The 19,960-nt window shown below is 31.8% G+C and overlaps 1 protein-coding gene across 10 annotated transcripts in view; it reads left to right on the plus strand.

Moving 5' to 3' along the window:
- Positions 1–1,473: 1,473 nt before the first annotated feature.
- The window catches only part of LOC143223459 (E3 ubiquitin-protein ligase Siah1-like), a 30,054-nt gene continuing 11,567 nt past the window's right edge, over positions 1,474–19,960 (plus strand). Inside the window, exons 1-6 of one of the 10 annotated variants that reach the window (XM_076451473.1) lie at positions 1,526–1,622; positions 4,404–4,456; positions 4,818–4,873; positions 5,677–5,865; positions 8,438–8,570; positions 16,111–16,217. In XM_076451473.1, the coding sequence (XP_076307588.1) occupies positions 4,819–4,873; positions 5,677–5,865; positions 8,438–8,570; positions 16,111–16,217 (484 nt within the window). In that variant the 5' untranslated portion in view covers positions 1,526–1,622; positions 4,404–4,456; position 4,818. Of the gene's footprint in view, positions 1,623–2,119; positions 3,551–4,403; positions 4,457–4,817; positions 4,874–5,676; positions 5,866–8,437; positions 8,571–16,110; positions 16,218–19,960 lie in introns of those variants that run through there. The other 9 variants (XM_076451468.1, XM_076451469.1, XM_076451470.1 and 6 more) reach the window with 9 other exon arrangements.

The raw sequence follows: 19,960 nt of genomic DNA on the forward strand, positions 1-19,960 counted from the left end.
TTTAGACCAGGTAGTTAAGGAGCTCGACTCGTAATATGAGGGTCGCGAGTTCGAATCCCCGTCACATAAAGCATGCTCGCCCTTTCAGCTGCAGTGGCTTTATAAGGTTACGGTCAATCCCACTATTCGTTGGTAAAAGAGTAACTTAAGAGTTGGCGGTGGGTGGTGATGACTAGCTTTGCGCAAAATTCCAAACAAACCAAAAAATTTCATCTTTAAATATGGAAAGTACACTTTTAAAACTATATTGTTTTAGTAGTAAACTTACAAAACATAAGAACATAACGTATATCCCACTTTATCTAAATATCACATTTATTTCCTTATTTCTCTTTGTGGTATGCCTCCTCAAGTGGTTTCAGTACATTGTGTAGCTTTGTGCAAAACAACACCAGCCACTGTGTCGTAGTGTGCTCAATGCAAGCTTAACAGCGGCTGTAGTTGTGGTGTTTTCACTTAGCACTAATTTTGTACTAAGAGTCGAGATAAATCCGCATAATAGTAGAAAAGTCGTCAAAATATTTAGTGAAAAGTATTTCTCTAATCTCTGACTGAGCTCGTGAGAAACAGAAAAAGACTAGGCACAGGTTTTAGTCAAATCAAGGTTTTCATTTTATGTTCACTTGAAAACGCTCTTTGTTGTGTTAAGAAGAGAATGGAACATAAACATGCAGTACACTGAAAGGAATTTGTGCATTTTTACTAGCAGGTAAATGCTGGTGGATATTTATTATCCAAAAAGCATTGGATAACAGCTGGGACGTTTGTGGTCGATACCAATGATTATCTAAAGTTTGTTTTGCTTTAATCCTAATTTAGTTTGAGTACCGTTGATTCTTAATGATTTATTATCCACTAAATAAACATTATGTATTTTCCAATGTACAGAAAAACTCATTAGCTTCTTTCGTTGCTTTGTGGATGTGGCAGATTACAGGGTTAAGTTGTGATTGATATTTACTCAACTTAGCTTGAACACCATCTTCATATGTTTGTGATACATACTGCAGATAATCTAATCCGATAACTCTAATGCAGTGCGTTTTTATTCAGTATCTGGTTTTGCATTAAAATAATTTTAGTCTCTGAATCCTAGAAAAATAAAATATTTATCTTACACAGCGACTACTAACTGTTCCTTTTCGCGCGTTTTTTTATTTTTTCCTAATGTTATTTTATTTAGTTCATAACAAATATATAACTGAGCTATAGATATTTGAAGGGTAAATAAAAATTTCTCTCCTCTCTTTACATATGATTTTAGTTGTTTAATGATATTCTATCTTATTTACGATAATGGTCTCTCATATTTTCAAGTTACATTGTATTTATTTTTAGACAAAAACTCTTATTTCATTTTGTGCACACCGTGTGATTCTATATTAATTAACTACTCATCTCAGCACATTGAATTGGTCCGTCTATAACATTTTGTTTGTGGGTATCCTATGTAATCACTGTGTAAAATCTAATCAAAATTATTGTTAGCTAGCTCCCCCACCCCACAATAAAAAAGGCTATGACGTCATGTAACCTTTTGTCGTTTTTGTTTGTTGAAATCTGGTATTAAACTAAGGTAGTACGCACTGAGATAGTCTAATGACGGAGTTGATATTACAAAAGTAAATAAAGTGTTTCAGATAATGAATATGTTTTCGTGTTTGAAATACTATTAAGCTGAAGGCTGTTTATATTATGTCGATAATGCAAGTCTTAATGGTTACGTTTAGGCTTAAGGCTAAATCTTCAGAATTAAGTATTATTAGTACCTAAGGCCTAACGTTTGCTTAACTTTTAAGCTTAATTCTATTATTATTGGTAATATTGGATTAATTATATTATCTCGGAGATCGAACAAGTAATTCTGAGATTCAGGAAAATCATTTTAAAAAGCTATCTAACCTATTCTGTTTAGTACTGAGTGTTTACATAACGAATTGTGGTTGAGATTGTCCCAATAAGCTTTATTTTAAACTTGCTTCCTCCACAACATTCAAAAGCAACATGTTTTAGAGGTCAAGCATCTTGTTAGAAAAATTAAAATTGGATTAGCTAAAGATAACTCCTATCCTGCCCAAATTTATATGTTTATTAGTCCTATTGTTTTCAACGTTTTCAGTGTTTAGTACTGAGTGTTTACATAACGAATTGTGGTTGAGATTGTCCCAATAAGCTTTATTTTAAACTTGCTTCCTCCACAACATTCAAAAGCAACATGTTTTAGAGGTCAAGCATCTTGTTAGAAAAATTAAAATTGGATTAGCTAAAGATAACTCCTATCCTGCCCAAATTTATATGTTTATTAGTCCTATTGTTTTCAACGTTATGAAAAAAATTATGCCGAAACACAGTGAGTTCCATTTAAAATCTTAAACACTTCAATCAGATCCCCTCTAACTCTTCTTTTTTCAAGAAAAAATGGTTTCAGAAATATGAATCTCATGTCACAAACCCTATATTTCAGTTAATATTCTAGCACTCTTCTCTGAATCTTTTCCAACAAATCAATGCCTTTCTTAAAGTAAGGAGTCTGAGATTTACAACAATATTCCAGATGTATCCTAACTGGTGATTTCTACTGTGAAATTGTAAACTCTTTAGACATGTATTAATTATTTGTGTAGATGCAATTGAAAATCCCAATTTATATTACCACTAACAACATCACGTTGCTTGGATAGTTTAAGAGACTGATTAATCATGACTATGTTAAGAGTATTTCCATCCAGATCATACTTTTAATTCAAATTATGATAATCTATAATGCATTAACTTGTGTTTATAATTAAAACTCATCTACCATTTGTGTAACTTACTAAATGACCTAAATCCTTTTGTAAATCAGTAACATCCTCTTTACAGCCAGAAACACCCAAGACCTTAATATCATCAGGAAATTTAAGTAATTTATTGACTGTTTCCTCTGTCTGTGTTGTTGCTGTAAATCAAAAAGAGCAAAGGTTCCAAGACTGAGCCCCGAGGTATCACACGTGTGATATTAATCCAATTTGACTGGACTCCTTTCAACACAGCCATATGCTTTCTCCCATCCAGCCATCTTTCTATCCAATTAGCTAATTTATTCCTCACACCTATAGAAATAATTATTTTACAAGCATTTGATATGGTGGTTGCCCAAGGCCTTTTGAAAATTTGGATATAACAAATTTACACCCTTTCTCTCATCTCTATAAGCAGTAACCTTTTCAAAGGGTGTCAAAAGCTTTGTAAGGCAAAATTTTCCATTAGTGAAACTTAATTGATTATCTAATAGAATTTAAAGCTTTGTTAAATTATTTTGTTATGCATATGTTATCAGAGTTTTCTCTCAACTAATGTACGACTAATAGGCATATAATTACTGGTAAGTTATTATAACCTTAAGTTATTTGTCCTTGAAACAGGTGTATTTACAGATGTGTTTTTGAACATAATTTTAAAGTAAGTTAATTGAAAATTCTCTTGTCAGTATAAAATATTATATGCTGCAAATTCAGCATTGATTCATTGTTTTCTTATAAACTTGATTGTGCAATCTTGAATGACAGAGGTGAGTCATTAATGGAAGTTGTTAATTAGACTCATTAATCAACTACATTTAACAAGTTGTAGCACTCCTACAAATGGCTGTTTTAGGGTTTAAGTTACCTAGTTGTTGAGTCTTAATAATAATTTAGTGGAAATATTTCATGTTTTGTAGTGATTATTTGTCTTGAAATTACTGTTTGATAAGGTGAAAAGTGTTTGTTTTAGTAAGTTTTTTTTTCTGAATTACACGTATGTTAGAAATATTTTTTCTAATTGAAAACATTAATAAAGTTGGACTTTTTTTTAACTGTGAGGTTTACAGTGTGTGTTTTTATTTATTCTTAATGATGCAGCACTGAACCTTCAACTGCTAGCACACCATCAATTATGAAGTAATGAAGCTTTTCAGTGGTTTTTAGAAAAATTAATATTCAGTATAGTCAATGAATTGAAGATATCAAAAATTTATGCAATAATAGCAGATAAAATAAATGACAAAGGAGGAGTAGATTGTACAGGCTGTTTAAGATGTGTCCTTCAAGAAACTGACTCGTTGAAAGAACGTATTCTAGGATTCAGTGACTAGAACTGTACTATAAACTGAATACCCAGTAAAGTTCTAGATACTGCATGATTTGTAAACTAGATACTGAAACTTAACCTGCATTTGAAATAAAGAACTATAGATACGAATAACATAAGCTAATACCATGTTAAATAACCCAGATTTGTAGTCCCACTGACCAACCCATATATGCCATGTGCTTATTTTTTCTCATGGTTTTCTTTTGCATTTGTTCATGTAATATGCTAATAAATTAATTATTGATCTTGTTAATCAGTTACATTAAACTAATCTATTATTTTCACTTGAGGCTTGGATGGTTGAAATAATCAAAAATTGTAATAACCAGAAACAATAATTTTGGTAAGTTGATTATTTTCTTAAACAATTTAATCATAATTTTGACCAATCAGCTATTTTATCTGATGCTGATAGTCACAAAGAATTGGTTTTATCAGGTTAATCACCCAGCTCTAGTTACAAGACAGATACAAGTTTTTAATGTCTATCATGTCATAAATTTAAACAGCTGTTACTAAATTTGTAACTTTTGCACCACCTTTTTTTCTATCACTTGCTGTATCAGACATTTTGAAAAATGCTACGTTTAAAACAGAATAATTTATGGAAACATTGAATGTCATTGCTTTGTGGTACATTTCTCTTTACAGTTCAGAGCACTGAGCTTACATGTACTTTTTATTTTTCTTTTGTTTTAACCAAGCATGAGCCATCCAAGTTTGAGTGGTAGCAAGGTGAAGACTCATTTCACAACAACTGGTATGGCACCATTTTATTGTACTGCTAATTCTACTGCACTTCTTGCTTTGTAATATTGCTAATTTTTTGTCTTTTTATGCATGGCAGGAAGCAGTGAAAATGCAAAATAAATATGTGGATGATTTCATTTTGTATTTCATAACTTAGAAACAATTTTATCCATTTTTAATTAATAGTGAAAACATATTCGGTAAATTTGAAAAAAATATTTTAAATTTGTAAGAGCCTTCACATTACAGGCTATTTTCATGTTGTCTAAATTTTTGTTTGTTATAAGGTTGTCAAATGTGGCAGGAAATGCTGTTAGTTTAAATGTAAAAGTCTATAAATAACAATTGACATATTAAAATGTATGAAGAGATATGCTGAACATATGAAAATAAAAGCTTTTATTGAAATACACTATTTAGATGATTTTTTATATCTAACCAAATTGAAGTTGATTGAACTGTAATATGTTAATATAACAAAATACAAGAATTTCTGTAAATGAGATTTGATTTTTGATCAGTGCTTTCTCCCCACTAGTTTCTTATATAATAGTTCCTTACAGTAACAAAACTGTTTTGCATAACTTTCTGTGTTCAAACTTGTTTATAGGATAGTTATTCTAAAACAGTTAAAGTAAAATGTACATTAAAAGCAAATCTTTATTTTTTACTAATTTGATCTGAGCTATTCATCAGAATTTTATTATATTCTGACAAGATTAACTTTTTTAAATCTGTTTTGGGAGTAAATCATGTAAAACATTCCAAAATTAGCACTTGCTTTTGAAGGTCACTAATTTTTTTTTGCTTCAGCTGAAAAAGCTTTACTTTTACCAGTTATGACAGCACCAACCTCAGCAGCAGACCTGGTCAGCCTGTTTGAATGTCCTGTCTGTTTTGAGTTTGTTCTGCCTCCTATTCTTCAGTGCCAAAATGGACATCTTGTGTGTTCAACTTGCCGGCAGAAAATCACTTGTTGCCCAACATGTAGAGCACCAATTGGTAATTTTATGATTTACTGTTTTGAGTTTCACAGTTGTGATGTTGACTAACAAATAACAACAAGCATTCTTTTCATTATATTAAGGCAAGTACAGTATATAAGAATAATTATTAACTATTTTCCTTTCAAGGTGTTCTATTATTAGCATTCTTTTCTGAAGTCTTTCGTATTTCAGTACAATGTTTTATGACTTTTTGTTAACATTTATACTTAATTTCTGATTACAGTGGTTGAAGTAAACTTGAGTTTTTAATCTAAGATTTGTATGGATCTTACTGACTTTAAGCATATTTTTTATAAATAAATTTTGGAATATAAGTAACCTTAGTCATATGTTTTTGTAGTTTAATGTTACAATTTCCTTTTTATTTCTGTCTTGTTATCCCTAATTTGTACATATTTTCCAAAGGTGATGGCTAAATGTCATATACACAAATTTTGACATTTCTTTCAACATATAATATTTTGATCAAATTGTTGATGTATGAATTGATGAGTTATTTACCCCAAGTGAAGATTTTACTTTCTTGAACTTTTGTATTCCACTGAATAAACTGAAGTGCAACAATATTTAAGGTACTGAGTGGAATCTGGCATTATTTAAAGGACAAGTGGCAAATCAGTTTCATTTTATAACTTAGAGTAACAATGGAACTCAAAGAACAAAACATTTGAGAAAATGTAAGAAATGGTCACAACAAATCTATAAGATCTCTGTGGACTTTCTAAAAAAAACCACTTTCAAGGTGCTTTATGGCAATTACTCTTGATTACAACTGAAGAACAATGCTTGATGATGAATTATCTGCTGCTTAAAATTTTGTTTTCATCCTCTAGCTAGTAGCCTACATGTTGTACAAAGTGCAAAGGTCAGAGCTTGAAGGAATATGAGAAAAATGGAGCCATGGACATAATTGTGAAGAAGATTAACATAGATCAAGTGTTTTTTGTTTATATCTTGGATGAAAATAGAGTTGTTAACTATAGAGCAGAAAAGTTCTGTTAAAGTTGAGTAATATCACTGCACCATATAACATAGTGTTTTAACTATGCTGCTTGGAAACGTGGAGACATCCAGTGATAGAAAACAAAAGCAGAAGCCACCTCAGAGTGTATCAAACATTTAAACTTGTTTGTGTACTCCGTAGTTTTACTTCTTCCAAATGAGAATGGATACTAGCAACTGAGTAGTTTTAACTGTGAACATAAGCAGGATTGGAATCAGTAGAAAGTAAGACTAGAGAGAGATGGATAAATGGAGAAATAAAATTAATAGTGGTGACAAAAGGAAGATAGCTACTTAAAGTGAAATTAGAGAAAGAGAGTTGAGTGATTTATTGATAATGACTGTTTGTAGTTTAAGCATTTGTTTTTGTTACAGTTGTATAGAAATACTGAAAGGTTAAATGGATATAAAAACAAAGTGCTCTTTAAAAATAATTTACTATTACAGTTGTGTCCATACCTGTAATTTAAGTAAAGTTTGTCAGTAAAGATATTATCAGTAGTGAATAATCACAGCTGAACCTCATAATTAAGGACACCATTTTGACTGCTTCCAAAAGCCTGCTATAGTAAGGTGCCCTTAATATAAAATAATGAACTTCACAAAACTGGATTTCGTAATGACTGTACTAAATTTATGAATTTCAAGGGCCCCCATTTTGTTTTATGTGTGCAAGACATGGGTGATTGTGAATTATATGTTGTCAGCAGGTCTTAGAGGATGGATTAGCAATACCCTTTTTTACTTTATTGTTGTCACAAAGTTTCAGAGTTTAAACTGCTAAATGTTTCACATTTATTTTTTGTGTTTATTTTACTGTCAAGAATTAAAATAGAAGTCTTCTGAGAATAAAGCAACAAATAACTGCTTGTGACATTAGACTGTTTACTTGAGGCTGTATTGAAAGCAACAAAGCATGCACACACAAATAAATCAACTTAATCCTTGCTCCAAGAACACAATTTGGAAATTATCAGCTTATGTGTTGTATAGTGTTTATAATGAGAATTCCTCAGAGAATAAAATTGCACTTTGAGCCTGTGAAAACATTTATTATAGTAGATGGTTCAAATCCAACACAGTAAACATTGCAAGTGTATGAATATTGGTTAACCTTCTGGTGGGATGTCAAGCATACAAAAATAATTGTCTGATTGATCAAGTTTACATATAGAGAATGATACTAAAGACACTGCCTTTAATATGGAATATTGAGGTAAACTTTATTGCAAGATTTATTTTGATTACAAATAATAGAAAAAAGAAAGACTGAAAAAATTTGACTTTAATGGTGCAGTGTCCAATAAACAAGGTTCTACTGTATCTAATATTGACACTGTTTATTACTATTATGCTTATTAGATATTCAATTAAAATAATCTAACTTTGAAAAGAAAAAAAAAATATATATATATAAAACATTTCCAACATAACACTTTTCTGAAAAGCTGACATCTTATAATCTCACATTTTTATTTTTTATCACTTTTACTCCGACTCACAATATTTTATATTTAATTTGTTTCAAGAAATGTGGATAATGGAAAGATCTTGTTTAATTACAGGTAACATTAGGAATTTGGCTATGGAAAAAGTGGCCAGCACAGTAATGTTTCCTTGTAAATATTCAGCTTCTGGGTGCAATGCTCAACTGTTACATACAGATAAACAGGACCATGAAGAAATATGTGAATTTAGGCAAGTTTATTTGCTTAATAAACATGTGCTTAATCTTCCAGTTTTATGTAATTCAACCTAGAGTATACCTTTTTAATACTTCAGTGAAAATTTCAATTTTTTCACATATGATTGAATAAAATTAATTTTTTTCATGAAATGAATGTTTCATTACTATATATAATAGTATATTTAAAAATATTTTTTCTTGAATGTTTCATTACTATAACTAATAGTATATTTAAAAAATATTTTTTCTTGAATGTTTCATTACTATAACTAATAGTATATTTAAAAAATATTTTTTCTTGAATGTTTCATTACTATAACTAATAGTATATTTAAAAATATTTTTTCTTGAATGTTTCATTACTATAACTAATAGTATATTTAAAAAATAATTTTTTCTTGAAATTACTATAACTAATAGTATATTTAAAAAATATTTTTTCTTGAATGTTTCATTCTATAACTAATAGTATATTTAAAAAATAATTTTTTTCTTGAATGTTTCTTTGCTATAACTAATAGTATATTTTTAATTAAAAAAATAATTATTTTTTTTCTCTTGAAATAAATGTTTCATTACTATAATAGTATATTAAAAATCTGGAATCATCTAGTCCTTACATACAAGTCTTTCATATAGTGTCATTGTGTGAAAACAGCTTAATTTTAAATTACATATTAAGATTTTTAATTAAAGATTTGCTTCTGAAGTTTTCAGAATATTGACTATCTAATATGAAAAGTAAATTTGGTAGCATTTCTAAAAATACTTTTCTCCATCTGAAAATTGTCAAATGTAATTTGTGTAATCTCTATAACCTCCTAAATAACTATCAAATTTTGTTGTTGTTAGAAATTTTTGTATCTTTTTGGTATCTTCTCTATGAGTGATTGATTGATTTGTCTCATCTTGTGACCACCATAAAAAAAAAGGAAATTTAAATTAACTTTGTTTCTTTCTAGAAAGGTTGCAGATTGTAACAGGAGACCACAAATGTTTATTCTAAGTAATGTAAATCTCACCACAGTGTATATCTATTTATATTTCTCAATATTGTATTGACCTTTGAACCATACCTGACTAATATTTTTTGTAGGTTTTTATATACACACTGTAATTTATGAGATGTCCTAACTAAGTTGTACGTGATTATAAAAAAAGAAACTCATTTTTGATTACTATATTTGCCTTGACCACCACTCTTCAAATTTGCTGTTTAAGTGATGGCTTTACCTATATAAATACTTTTAAGAAAACTGGCATAATTTATGTAGTTCCAAACAAGTGATTTTGGATGGTTATAAACGTGTAATTGGTAGGAGAAGTGGGCATAAGTAAGTAAGTATTTTCAAAAGAATAAGATGTGGGTGGTGTTGGTGGATTTGATAAGTTTAAGTTTTATGATATCCTTGCAAATACAGTTTTTTAGTGTTTTAGTTTGTCATTATTGGTAATTTGTAAGAAAATACACATTATATAGTGGGTGTCATAAAATGTAAGCTGAACAAAAATAGAAGGTGAGAAACTATGTGACACACAACAATCAATATTTAGAGATTTTTTAAAAAAATTACTTTTAAATTAGCAATTAAATAAAAAGTATAATACTAAAATTTGAATTATAGGCTACAATTTGATGCGAAAAACACACACACACGTATATATATACAAACTTGTATACATTCATAAAATAGTGATTTAAACCTTTTGCAACAGGCTCGGTATAATATACACAACTTTGTATACATTATTTTCACCTCTTAAGTATTTGTACTATAACTTTAAATACAGAATGTGTTATCTTCACAGAATTTAGTAGACTTTCAGTAAATATCACAAGTATTTTGTACACAAAAAATAAGATTTTTAATTAAATATTATCACTAAAGATTTGTTTGTGAAAACATTGAGTCTGTTTAGTTACTAATCTGTGTATATAGTGATTTCTTGTTGTAACTAAAAACTATTTTTCATCCCAAAAATCTCAAATATTATTTGCGTAATCTCTAAAACTTCCTAAATACATTTCAAACATATATTTTCAGTTAGGCTTTATATTTTATTTTCTGTACTCCAACTATGTGGGGTCTGTCATTTGACCAACCTTGTAACCATCGTAACAAAATTAGGAAATAAATATAAATTATGCTTTCTTTGTGCTAGAATGGCTGCATATTATAACACAAAAATGCAAATGTCTATGCAGCTTAAGTTTCATAATGCTATGTATTTATTTTTATTTTATTGACCTTCTAGTCATGCCTAACTAACATTACATAACTTGCATTGATGTGGTAAATGTGCACTTGTGTTACGTATCCAATAATATAAAACTGACCTTTAGTCTTCCCTGTTTTGGCTGTGTTTCAGTGGACTGGTAGTATGTAAAAAACAGTCACATTTCAATTATTATACATTATTACAATTTAGAAATAAATTATTAAACTTGTTTTTCTTAAAATATAGAACAATAAAGAAGTAAAGCAAACAATTATTTCTTTTTGCTATGACCTTTGAACTCAGTTGCTGATAAGCTTTTTAAAAGTTTGCATGAGGAGGATGTCAAACAAAAATATTTTAGGGCTCTATATACAGTTGAAGAACCAAAACATCATAAAAAAACTATACTGATACCATAGTGTTCCACTGTAATTTGTTACACTTAGTAACTAAGATGTATTTAGATTTTAAAAAAAATATGAAACTTTGAGCAGACTGAAAATGCAATCTGCATTCTTGAAATCTTGGTTCAAGAACACATGGTAGCCTTTTCACAGATTAAAATGGCTGAGAAAGCCATTAGGGGGGTATTTTAAGGTGTTGATTGGTCACTCACCTGTCATATATATCGAAGTGTGTATAAGAAACTGTTTTCAAAAATGGAAAGAGATGAACAAGGCCACTGTGTTTGATTTAGTACTTAAGTGATATCTCAGCAAAGTAAAAAGATATGAGGTTCTTATTTTATATTCTGGCTTTTAGTAATTTGAGTTCCCAGTTTGTACAAAACTGTAGACTTAGTATTTTAACAATACAAACATCTTATTATAAACAGTGCTGTGCTCAACATATCACATGAGTCACTAAATTCTATATTTAAGCATGTTCTTTTAATATTTACTTTTAAATTAAGAAGTTAATTTATATATAATATTAAAGTTGGAATTATAATTCACAATTTCATTCTCAACTTACTGATATAAATTCATCAAATAGTAGATCAGTAAAATTTTGAATGCACTTTAACAAAAGTGATGATGTGATCTTTGACCCATGACCTGTTGTGAAAACGTTAATAAAATTTTGAATACGAGTCTACAGATGTGATGACATGCCCTCTATCCTTTTATTGTGAGGAAAGGCTTAAATAATTTTCTCACTATGTTCTACATTTTAGTACTCTTTGGTGTGAATTCCCTTTACTGATCACTTCTTCAGGGGGAATTTTTTGATTCATAATGTTTTATTCACTTATTAACATGTCTTGTGCTGCCCACTTAACCCTATTTTGGCATCCCATATTTGTTACGTTCGTTATAAGTTCCTGCTCCATGTTTCTCTCTACTTTGGCAAAAAGTGTTTAAATGTTTACTTAAAGATGTTGACTTAAGATGTCAACTTAGGTGAATAACAGTTAATGTCTACAAAAAACTTTGGTCCCAACACCTAACATTCACTACTTTTTCTGTGTTTACAGTGTACATAAAGATCACTTTCAAAGGCTGTTTCAGACCATGGCAGTGGAAGTGTGCAGTCCATGTACTTCATTGTCATACAAATAATCTATTAATTGTCCAAATACAGGGTTAGTTAAAATTACTGGTTTTTCAACCACCAAAGTTTTCACACTGTAACTTTTAATGTTGTAAGAGTATCTTTGTAAAACTGGATAAGTTATTATTAAAGATTTCAAATAATTTTCACACAGAAACCAGTTTTTTTCTTTCAGTACTTTTTATCAAAAATTTGTGTGAGAATTTATGTAGTTATGGCCTGGCTGGATCTCTAACTAAGGTATAAGTGCATTAAATAATTCCTTTAGGTGGTTGATGTGAACTCAACAGTGAATAGATTCAATCTTAGAGCGAGGTAAGTGAAACGTTCCTGTGTGTGAAGAACAGTTCATGAATAACTATTCATTAGTTGATGAACCAAATATTATGTAGAATTCTAAGTGTATCAAAAGTTGAACTGGTTAAACAATGCGCATACTTGTGTTAATATGGGGAACCCATAAAGATAGGTGGAGAATAATAGATGTGTTTTGTTCTACGTGACTTGTCCCCATCTTGAAACAACAGTGTCAATGACTGGTGCTACATTGTTATTTTCTTCACTATAAACGGTGGTATTGCAAATAACCTGTTTGTTTCTAACTGATTTTTTCCACGTTTCCATTATCTAATGATATGATTTTGTTAAAACATGGTTAAATTTTGGGGTTGCTTTGTGTGTGATGTGGTTGTTTGTATTATATGGTCTTTACTGTTTTGATGGTCTAGATCTGACAATGGAAAGAAAGTTTAAAAAAAAAATAAAGAATACTATATTTTCTTTGAATGCATAGTTGATATGAGATTTTCAAATTACTTAACAATTTCAATTGTTAATCTTTTGACATCAGTTTTATTTTGCTTTTTTGGTTTTATTGTTTGACTTGTACAACAGAAGCAGTTTTTCCACTGTTAAAAGCTATCAGGTCATCCCTTAAGTAATATTCGATTTTAGGATCAAAAAAGGGAAAGGATTTCAAATGCTTTTAATGTTATTTAGTCAATAATGTATGTTCCATTATTATTAATTACTTCCTGCCAATGATTCACAAGCTTCTAAATGCCACTTCTATAAAATTCTTGGGGTTTGGAGGAAAAGAATGTGGAGAAGGTAGTTTTGATTTCTTCATGTGTTCCAAGCTCTTTTCCATGAAGATAGTTCTGCAAGCTTTGGAATAGATGATAATCATATAGGGCAAGGTCTGGAGAATGAGAATGATGTGGAAGTTTTTCCCAGTCTAGCTCTTTAGTCTTTGCAGATGTGATCCTTGTTGTATGGGGCCATGTGTTATCCTGGTGTAACACAACACCTCTACGATTGATCAAAGCAGTCCCCTTTCCTTTCAATGCAACATTCAAGTGCTCTAACTGTTGATAATAGAAGCCTGATGTAATCATTACATTGAGTAGCAGCAACTCAAAGTGGATTACACCAACATACCCCACCAGATACTTAACAAGACTTTCCTAGGGTGGAGATCCATTTTAAGCTGTGTTTTAGTCAGTTTACCTGCACTGAGTCATTGTCTACGGTGCTTAACAATTTTATAAATATCCATATCTCATCTCCAGTCACTAACCTGTCCAAAAAAGTGAGTAATGCTCACAAGAGTGCAGAGAAGTGCAAATGTCCACTCTTGCTCTAAGGTTGGCTTCTGTCAAATTGTGGATGACCCATTTTCAAGTTTTGACACCTTTCCAAGATGTTGCAGATAATGATGAACTGTTGAATGGGTTGAAATAAGCTTCTGTGCTAGTTCTTCAACTGTTACAGCACAATCCTCATCAGGTGCAGCCAGCAGCAAGTCATCATTAAACTCAAAAGGATGACTTGAACGTGGCACATTACTTAAGCTGTCGTCACCTGATCTGAACTTCTAAAATCAGTTTCAACATTTTCTTTCATTGAGCAACTCCACACCATAAACACCTTGTTTTGCATGGTTTCTTCTGCACTTTTTAAACTCATAAAGCACTATATGCCTAATCTACTCCTCAGATACATTCATCTTCATAAGGACTTATTTGATTAATAATCTGAAAAAGTGGAGTTGGGTTAGTTTCTTTTGTCTGAACATTTTTATACATGTCCTATCACATATTTTAGTCATTAAAGCCTTCTACAAAGACAGAAATGATGATGCACTTTCTGTATTAAATTTTCAACATTACTTATGGGATGACCTGATATAAATAACAACAGAAAGAAAATAGTAGTTTTCATTCACTGCACATTTGTTTTTTTTTAAGTTGTCCAAAAAAATTTAATATACCTTTCAAATAAGCACCTTAAAACAACAAAAATGTATTTATCTCCAGAGAAGAATTTCCCAAAGATGCTGTAATATATGTGGATTTCTAACTAAGTTATAAATAGATTAAAAACTTCGGTTACTGCTCAGAGCAATGGCTTTGCTCAAGATAAATCAAGCACTTCTTCTCAACTACTGTCTTTCACTTTAAAAAAATTAAAGGATCATAAGGTCTGTGTAGGTGATCATCTGTTCTGTCTATCAATTATAAAAATTGTATCAGAAATATACACTTGATTATATAATTGTCTCGATAGACTTAGAGGAACATGAGGATCTTCTCTGGTGGGTTTGAAAAGTGTATTTAAATCAACTTGAGAAGGTAAAAGCTCAGATTTTAAGTTATTGCTTGTTGTTATGTGGGTTTTTGTATTTCTAATCAAGTAGTTCTATAGATGCTGCATTATTAAAGTTATAAAATTTAAAGGGAAAAGTTCAGAGCTCAGATATGTCAGAGCACAGAAGAATGAAGATTGAGATTTTTAAAAGTATTTGTTGAAATTAGGAGACAACTATAAATATCATAAAGAGTTGCCTATTTATTTATAAGATTTCGAATTTGGATTTTTGGGATTCATTTCAACTTTTAGCAAAGAACGTGGGTAAAGGTGTCCCTGAAAATAGGTTTTGGTTAATAAATAGAAATGGAAAGCACTTGCTAGATGGGGATTCAAATCTAAAAATTGATGTGGCAACTAGAGAAAAAAAATGCCTTTACCTTCAAGTCAGTGTTTTGTGGCTTGGGCTGAAAAAACAGGAACTTCATCTTGTGTGAAAACAGTCTTTTGTCTAGTAAGTTTGACGTTTGTATAGTCTGGTAGATGGCCTTGTTTGAAAATTGTGTTGTATTGATCACCACACTTTTGCTTGTAAGTATGGCTAAATGGTATCCTTAGGTGTTTCCACTCTGTGATTACAGTATCCTAAAAACAGAAGAATGTATGGGGTTTGCTTCCACAGTCACCTCTAAAATCCAGGACACATCTCATACCTCAAATTATAGGCTGTGTCCTAATGGTTTTAAATGCATTTTTATTTAAGGTTTGTCTTTTAAGTTTTATCTAAATATATGTGCCTGTGTGTGTGTATAGACACACACACACAGGGTATTCCAGTAATTATACTTAAATAATGCTTAACTTTGGTGGTATGTATATATAATTTACCAAATGTATATGTTTGCACAACATGTTGTACCAGATTTTTAGATTTATCATTCATGAATTTGTCTAGACCGGAAAGATTCATTGCTATGGGATTTCAATGCAGAATTTCTTTTCAGTCAATTTTATGGATTTTGCGATAATGAAGAGTTAAATGAGACAATTTTGTTAAACAATGGTGGGTTGAGACATTGCCACGATCTCCACAATCAAAATATACACACTTAAATGTAGTTCTGTTCCCTTTAGGATATACTGTAGGTGTTATTATCATTACTAATTACTTGCCATGTTCTCTTTAAGACCATATTCTTGTCCTTGTCCTGGAGCATCATGTAAATGGCAAGGGTCTCTTGAACAAGTAATGAGTCATCTCTTAGCAGTCCACAAATCTATTACCACTTTAAAAGGTTTGTGTTAAATCTTTCCTGTTATGTTGGTATAGTATTAAATCTGATAGGGTTAAGTAAAAGATCTGTTAAAAGTCTGCTACATATTACGTAAAAATACAACAGCATTATTAGACTGTTATGTTGCCATAGGATGAATATTGTAATAAGCAAATGTTTATATTAGTGGTGTTTTATTCTCATATTGTAAATGTTTTGTCTCTATCAAATGCCAAAATTGCTTTCATGTTTTTTAGGCAAAAGGTTAACTTATAGTATTGTATTTGTTTGATTTAGATGAAATTATACAGTACAAAATGTATATTATAGTACTTTCACGTTGTATTATCTGTAGTGAATGTCATGGTAAGGAAGGAAGTGATATGCTCTAAGACATTGAGAACACAAGATGGAATTGTTACATTGTTGATTAATATTTTAATTTACTGCAATACTTTAAAATGTCATGTTAAACCCTCTTGTTTTGAAGAAAATTCATAAAGCATGTTTTTTTGCATATGTATGTTGCAGTTGTATATTTTTAAATCTCCATTACAAATATATATTAACATGATTGGTTGTTTGTTGGATAGCAGCTTTTATCTATTTTCCTCCTGTTTGCTAAAACATTTTCAGCATAACTGTTTTTAGATATGGAATCTTATGGTTTAGAAGAAATTTGCCCTAGTGAATGCATGATTTTATAATCATACAACATGCCATATATTAGGGAAGACATTTTGAATTACATGTAACAAATTCATGACTAAATAGTCTCTGCCTAAGGCAATAAATTGACTTGTATTCTCAGACAAACAGTATACTTGTTCACCTCGATAGTAATATCAACACTTATTATTATGAGGTCACGTTTCTTGATTCTTCCATTGATTAAAAGTTTTATTTATATTTTTTTATCTTGTATTTTTTTTTCCTGACTTAGCCACTTTCTTCTTCGGGTTGGAATTTTGTGTTTCCCATTAGGTTTTTCTTGTTTTGTGCTGCTCTCTATGTGCAAACATTTTGAATACATGCCACAAGCCTTCAACCCTCCCACTGTTTGATTTTTTTTTAACTTTGTTCAACTTCATTTACTTTCTTTGAGAGCATTTAATTTACACGTTTTTCATACACTTTCACGGGTTTTATATAGCACATGAATTTCAAATTTGCTATTATAACTTTGGTACATATCACTTGTCTCTTCTCACACTTTTGGCCACAGGTGCTGGTGAACCATTGGGGGATTTTGCCACCTTTGTTTATAGGGAACTGGAGCACTATATGGAAGACATGTTGTTTCCTGTTTGTGTTCTTATTCTTGTATTCTTTGGACGTTTCACAGGTATAGGCTGACAAAAAATTTTGATCTGCCTTCTCCCCTGTAGTTTGTTGTGCCTTCCCACAGATGTGTGTTGTTTTATTTCTTGTTGTTGTTTTTTGTTTTCCCAATCCTTTTTTTCTCATTGACACTGTGCTTTTACCATCTTGTTTGGTTGTGGCATTGATATGCTTGTCCCATGCGGGCTACAGGTTGGTTCGACCTTGTGACTTTTTGGGCTGCTTCCCAAATTCTGGACCACCAATTGTGGGTTCAGTTTGCCTATTTGGGGGGACAGGTCCCAAATTTCCTGTTCATCCTACTTCTGCCTTTTTTTTTTTCAAAGTGGCCTTTTTCCTATCTGAGATTTTTGGAATCCTTAGGTCTTGCTTTTGCAGCATATTTTTATCTAGTGATTTGCTCCTTTGCTTGCATATTCATATCCTGGGGACCATGTTTCCACATGTACATGGACAATTGGCTTCTTCTTGCCATTTCCAAATCAAATCTATACAGGTGGGATTGTTGAACACATTGGAGGGATCATTTCTTTATCATCCTCAATACTTTGTACATTTGAGTGTTTTCCTTAACATCCATTTCAGTTGGATTTTACCTTATCTCAGGGTCTATTCTAAAGAGCTGGCTATTCAGACCTCCCTCTTTGCTCCTCTACTTTCTACTGACACATTTCTATAGCTTATTGGGTGGTGGTTGCCTCTGACACCTTTCATATCCCTTGACAGGGCTCATGTGCATTTGTTTCTCAGGCATCTCATGACTACTGAAACCTTGCAAAGGATTCCTTGGATGCTTTTATTCACCTTTTTTCCCCCTTGATTGTCAGTCTTCATTGATGTTCAACAAGGCCCATGTGTCAGTAGGAGTATCCCTTCCTCCTCCATGGCCTGAGTTACATATGTTAAGGATACTTTCCTTTAGAGTTGGGATGTATGAATTGTCATCAAGGATTTTTGGTTCATTGGTTGATGGAGAAGATTTTTTTTTACACCAGTGTTCTTGAACTCCGAGCTGTTTGTTGGTCTTTGGATCATTTGTTTTATCTTGCCCTATGCTAGCAGATAATAATCAATCCTGACATTCTATCAATCAACCATGGGCTTCAGGTCTCAATTCCTGTGTTTTTGCATTATGGATCTTCTTTATTGGATGAAGAATTCTTTTCATGGTATTATCATGTCAAGTGTACTTTCACTCTCTTGGGTGATTGTATTTCCCATCTGGACCTCATTTATCCCACGATATGGTTCCTGCATCCTGGAGTTTTTTGGTGTTCTGGGATTCCCCTGATTCTCACTTTTGCCAACATGATCTATCCAAATTACACAAGTTTTACTCCCTGGTTCCCGATTCTCAAGCTTAGGCTGTCAATGCTTTCAGTCAGGATTGATTTCATTTGTTCCTTTATGTTTACCCTCCCATCCGTTTACTTCTTAGGTGGTCTTCTTCATCCTTGCTCCAGACATGGCCCCTCTGGTTATTCCATTCTATCCCAAGGAACCTTGATTCCCTCAGTTCCTTCAACTGCAGGAGTGGTCCTTCCCCTTCCTTCTCCATTTAGTCCTTACCTGTTTCATTAATCCCAGTCACTGGTGATTCACCCCCTTCACCATTTGTTTACTATCTTTACACCTAGCTTTTGTCATGTCCTTGGAAAAATTTTCCAATTTCTCTCACAAAATAGCTTCACATTTAGCCTGTTTTATTTTTCTTTCTTTTTTTGCCATCAGTCTATGCAAATAGCACATTTGTTGCCTCTGGGCATTATCTCCGGGTTTTTTTTAATCTCCTTGATTTCAGGTGTTGGACAGCATTATTGCATAATTTCCATTTTTACCATTTCTGGATGGTCCTTGCTTTCACTGTTCTTTTCATGTTGATCCATTCCTTCTGGCTCCCCATTGGTGTGGATTCCTGTACGTGGTGAGGGGAGCTCCCAGGGAAGGTTCTTTTCTGTCAGTTTACATCCTCTGGGATCTAAACATTCACACATGTTTGCTGTGCGTGATGACCCATGAAGGGGAGGAGAGGGTCCTAGTGGTTGAGGGGTCCAACCCTAACACACCACTTTGGCCTTGAATTCCTGTAAATGGGCAGCCTTGAGGTGGCCCCCTTGGGTCAATCGGCTGGTCCACTGGGCTAGGGTCAACCAAGTACCAGTGTTGGATGCTCTCAATGGGTGTTGTGAGCATTGTATCTGATGCTGGTGTTTGGGTATAGTGTTCACGAAATCCTGACATTGCTGCAGTGTCCTTGTTTGGCATTGTAGTGCATCCCATCATAGGGCTCCATAAAGGGTGGGATCAGTGGGCACTGAAATATTCCTTTTTTATTATCGATCCTCCAACTAAAATAGTGAAAAAACAGTCCATAGGTAAATGACAACATTTTGAAGATTCTGAACAGTAGTCTTCAACATCTG

Source organism: Tachypleus tridentatus, chromosome 8 (genome assembly GCF_004210375.1).
Source record: "Tachypleus tridentatus isolate NWPU-2018 chromosome 8, ASM421037v1, whole genome shotgun sequence".
Classification (NCBI taxonomy): domain Eukaryota; kingdom Metazoa; phylum Arthropoda; class Merostomata; order Xiphosura; family Limulidae; genus Tachypleus; species Tachypleus tridentatus.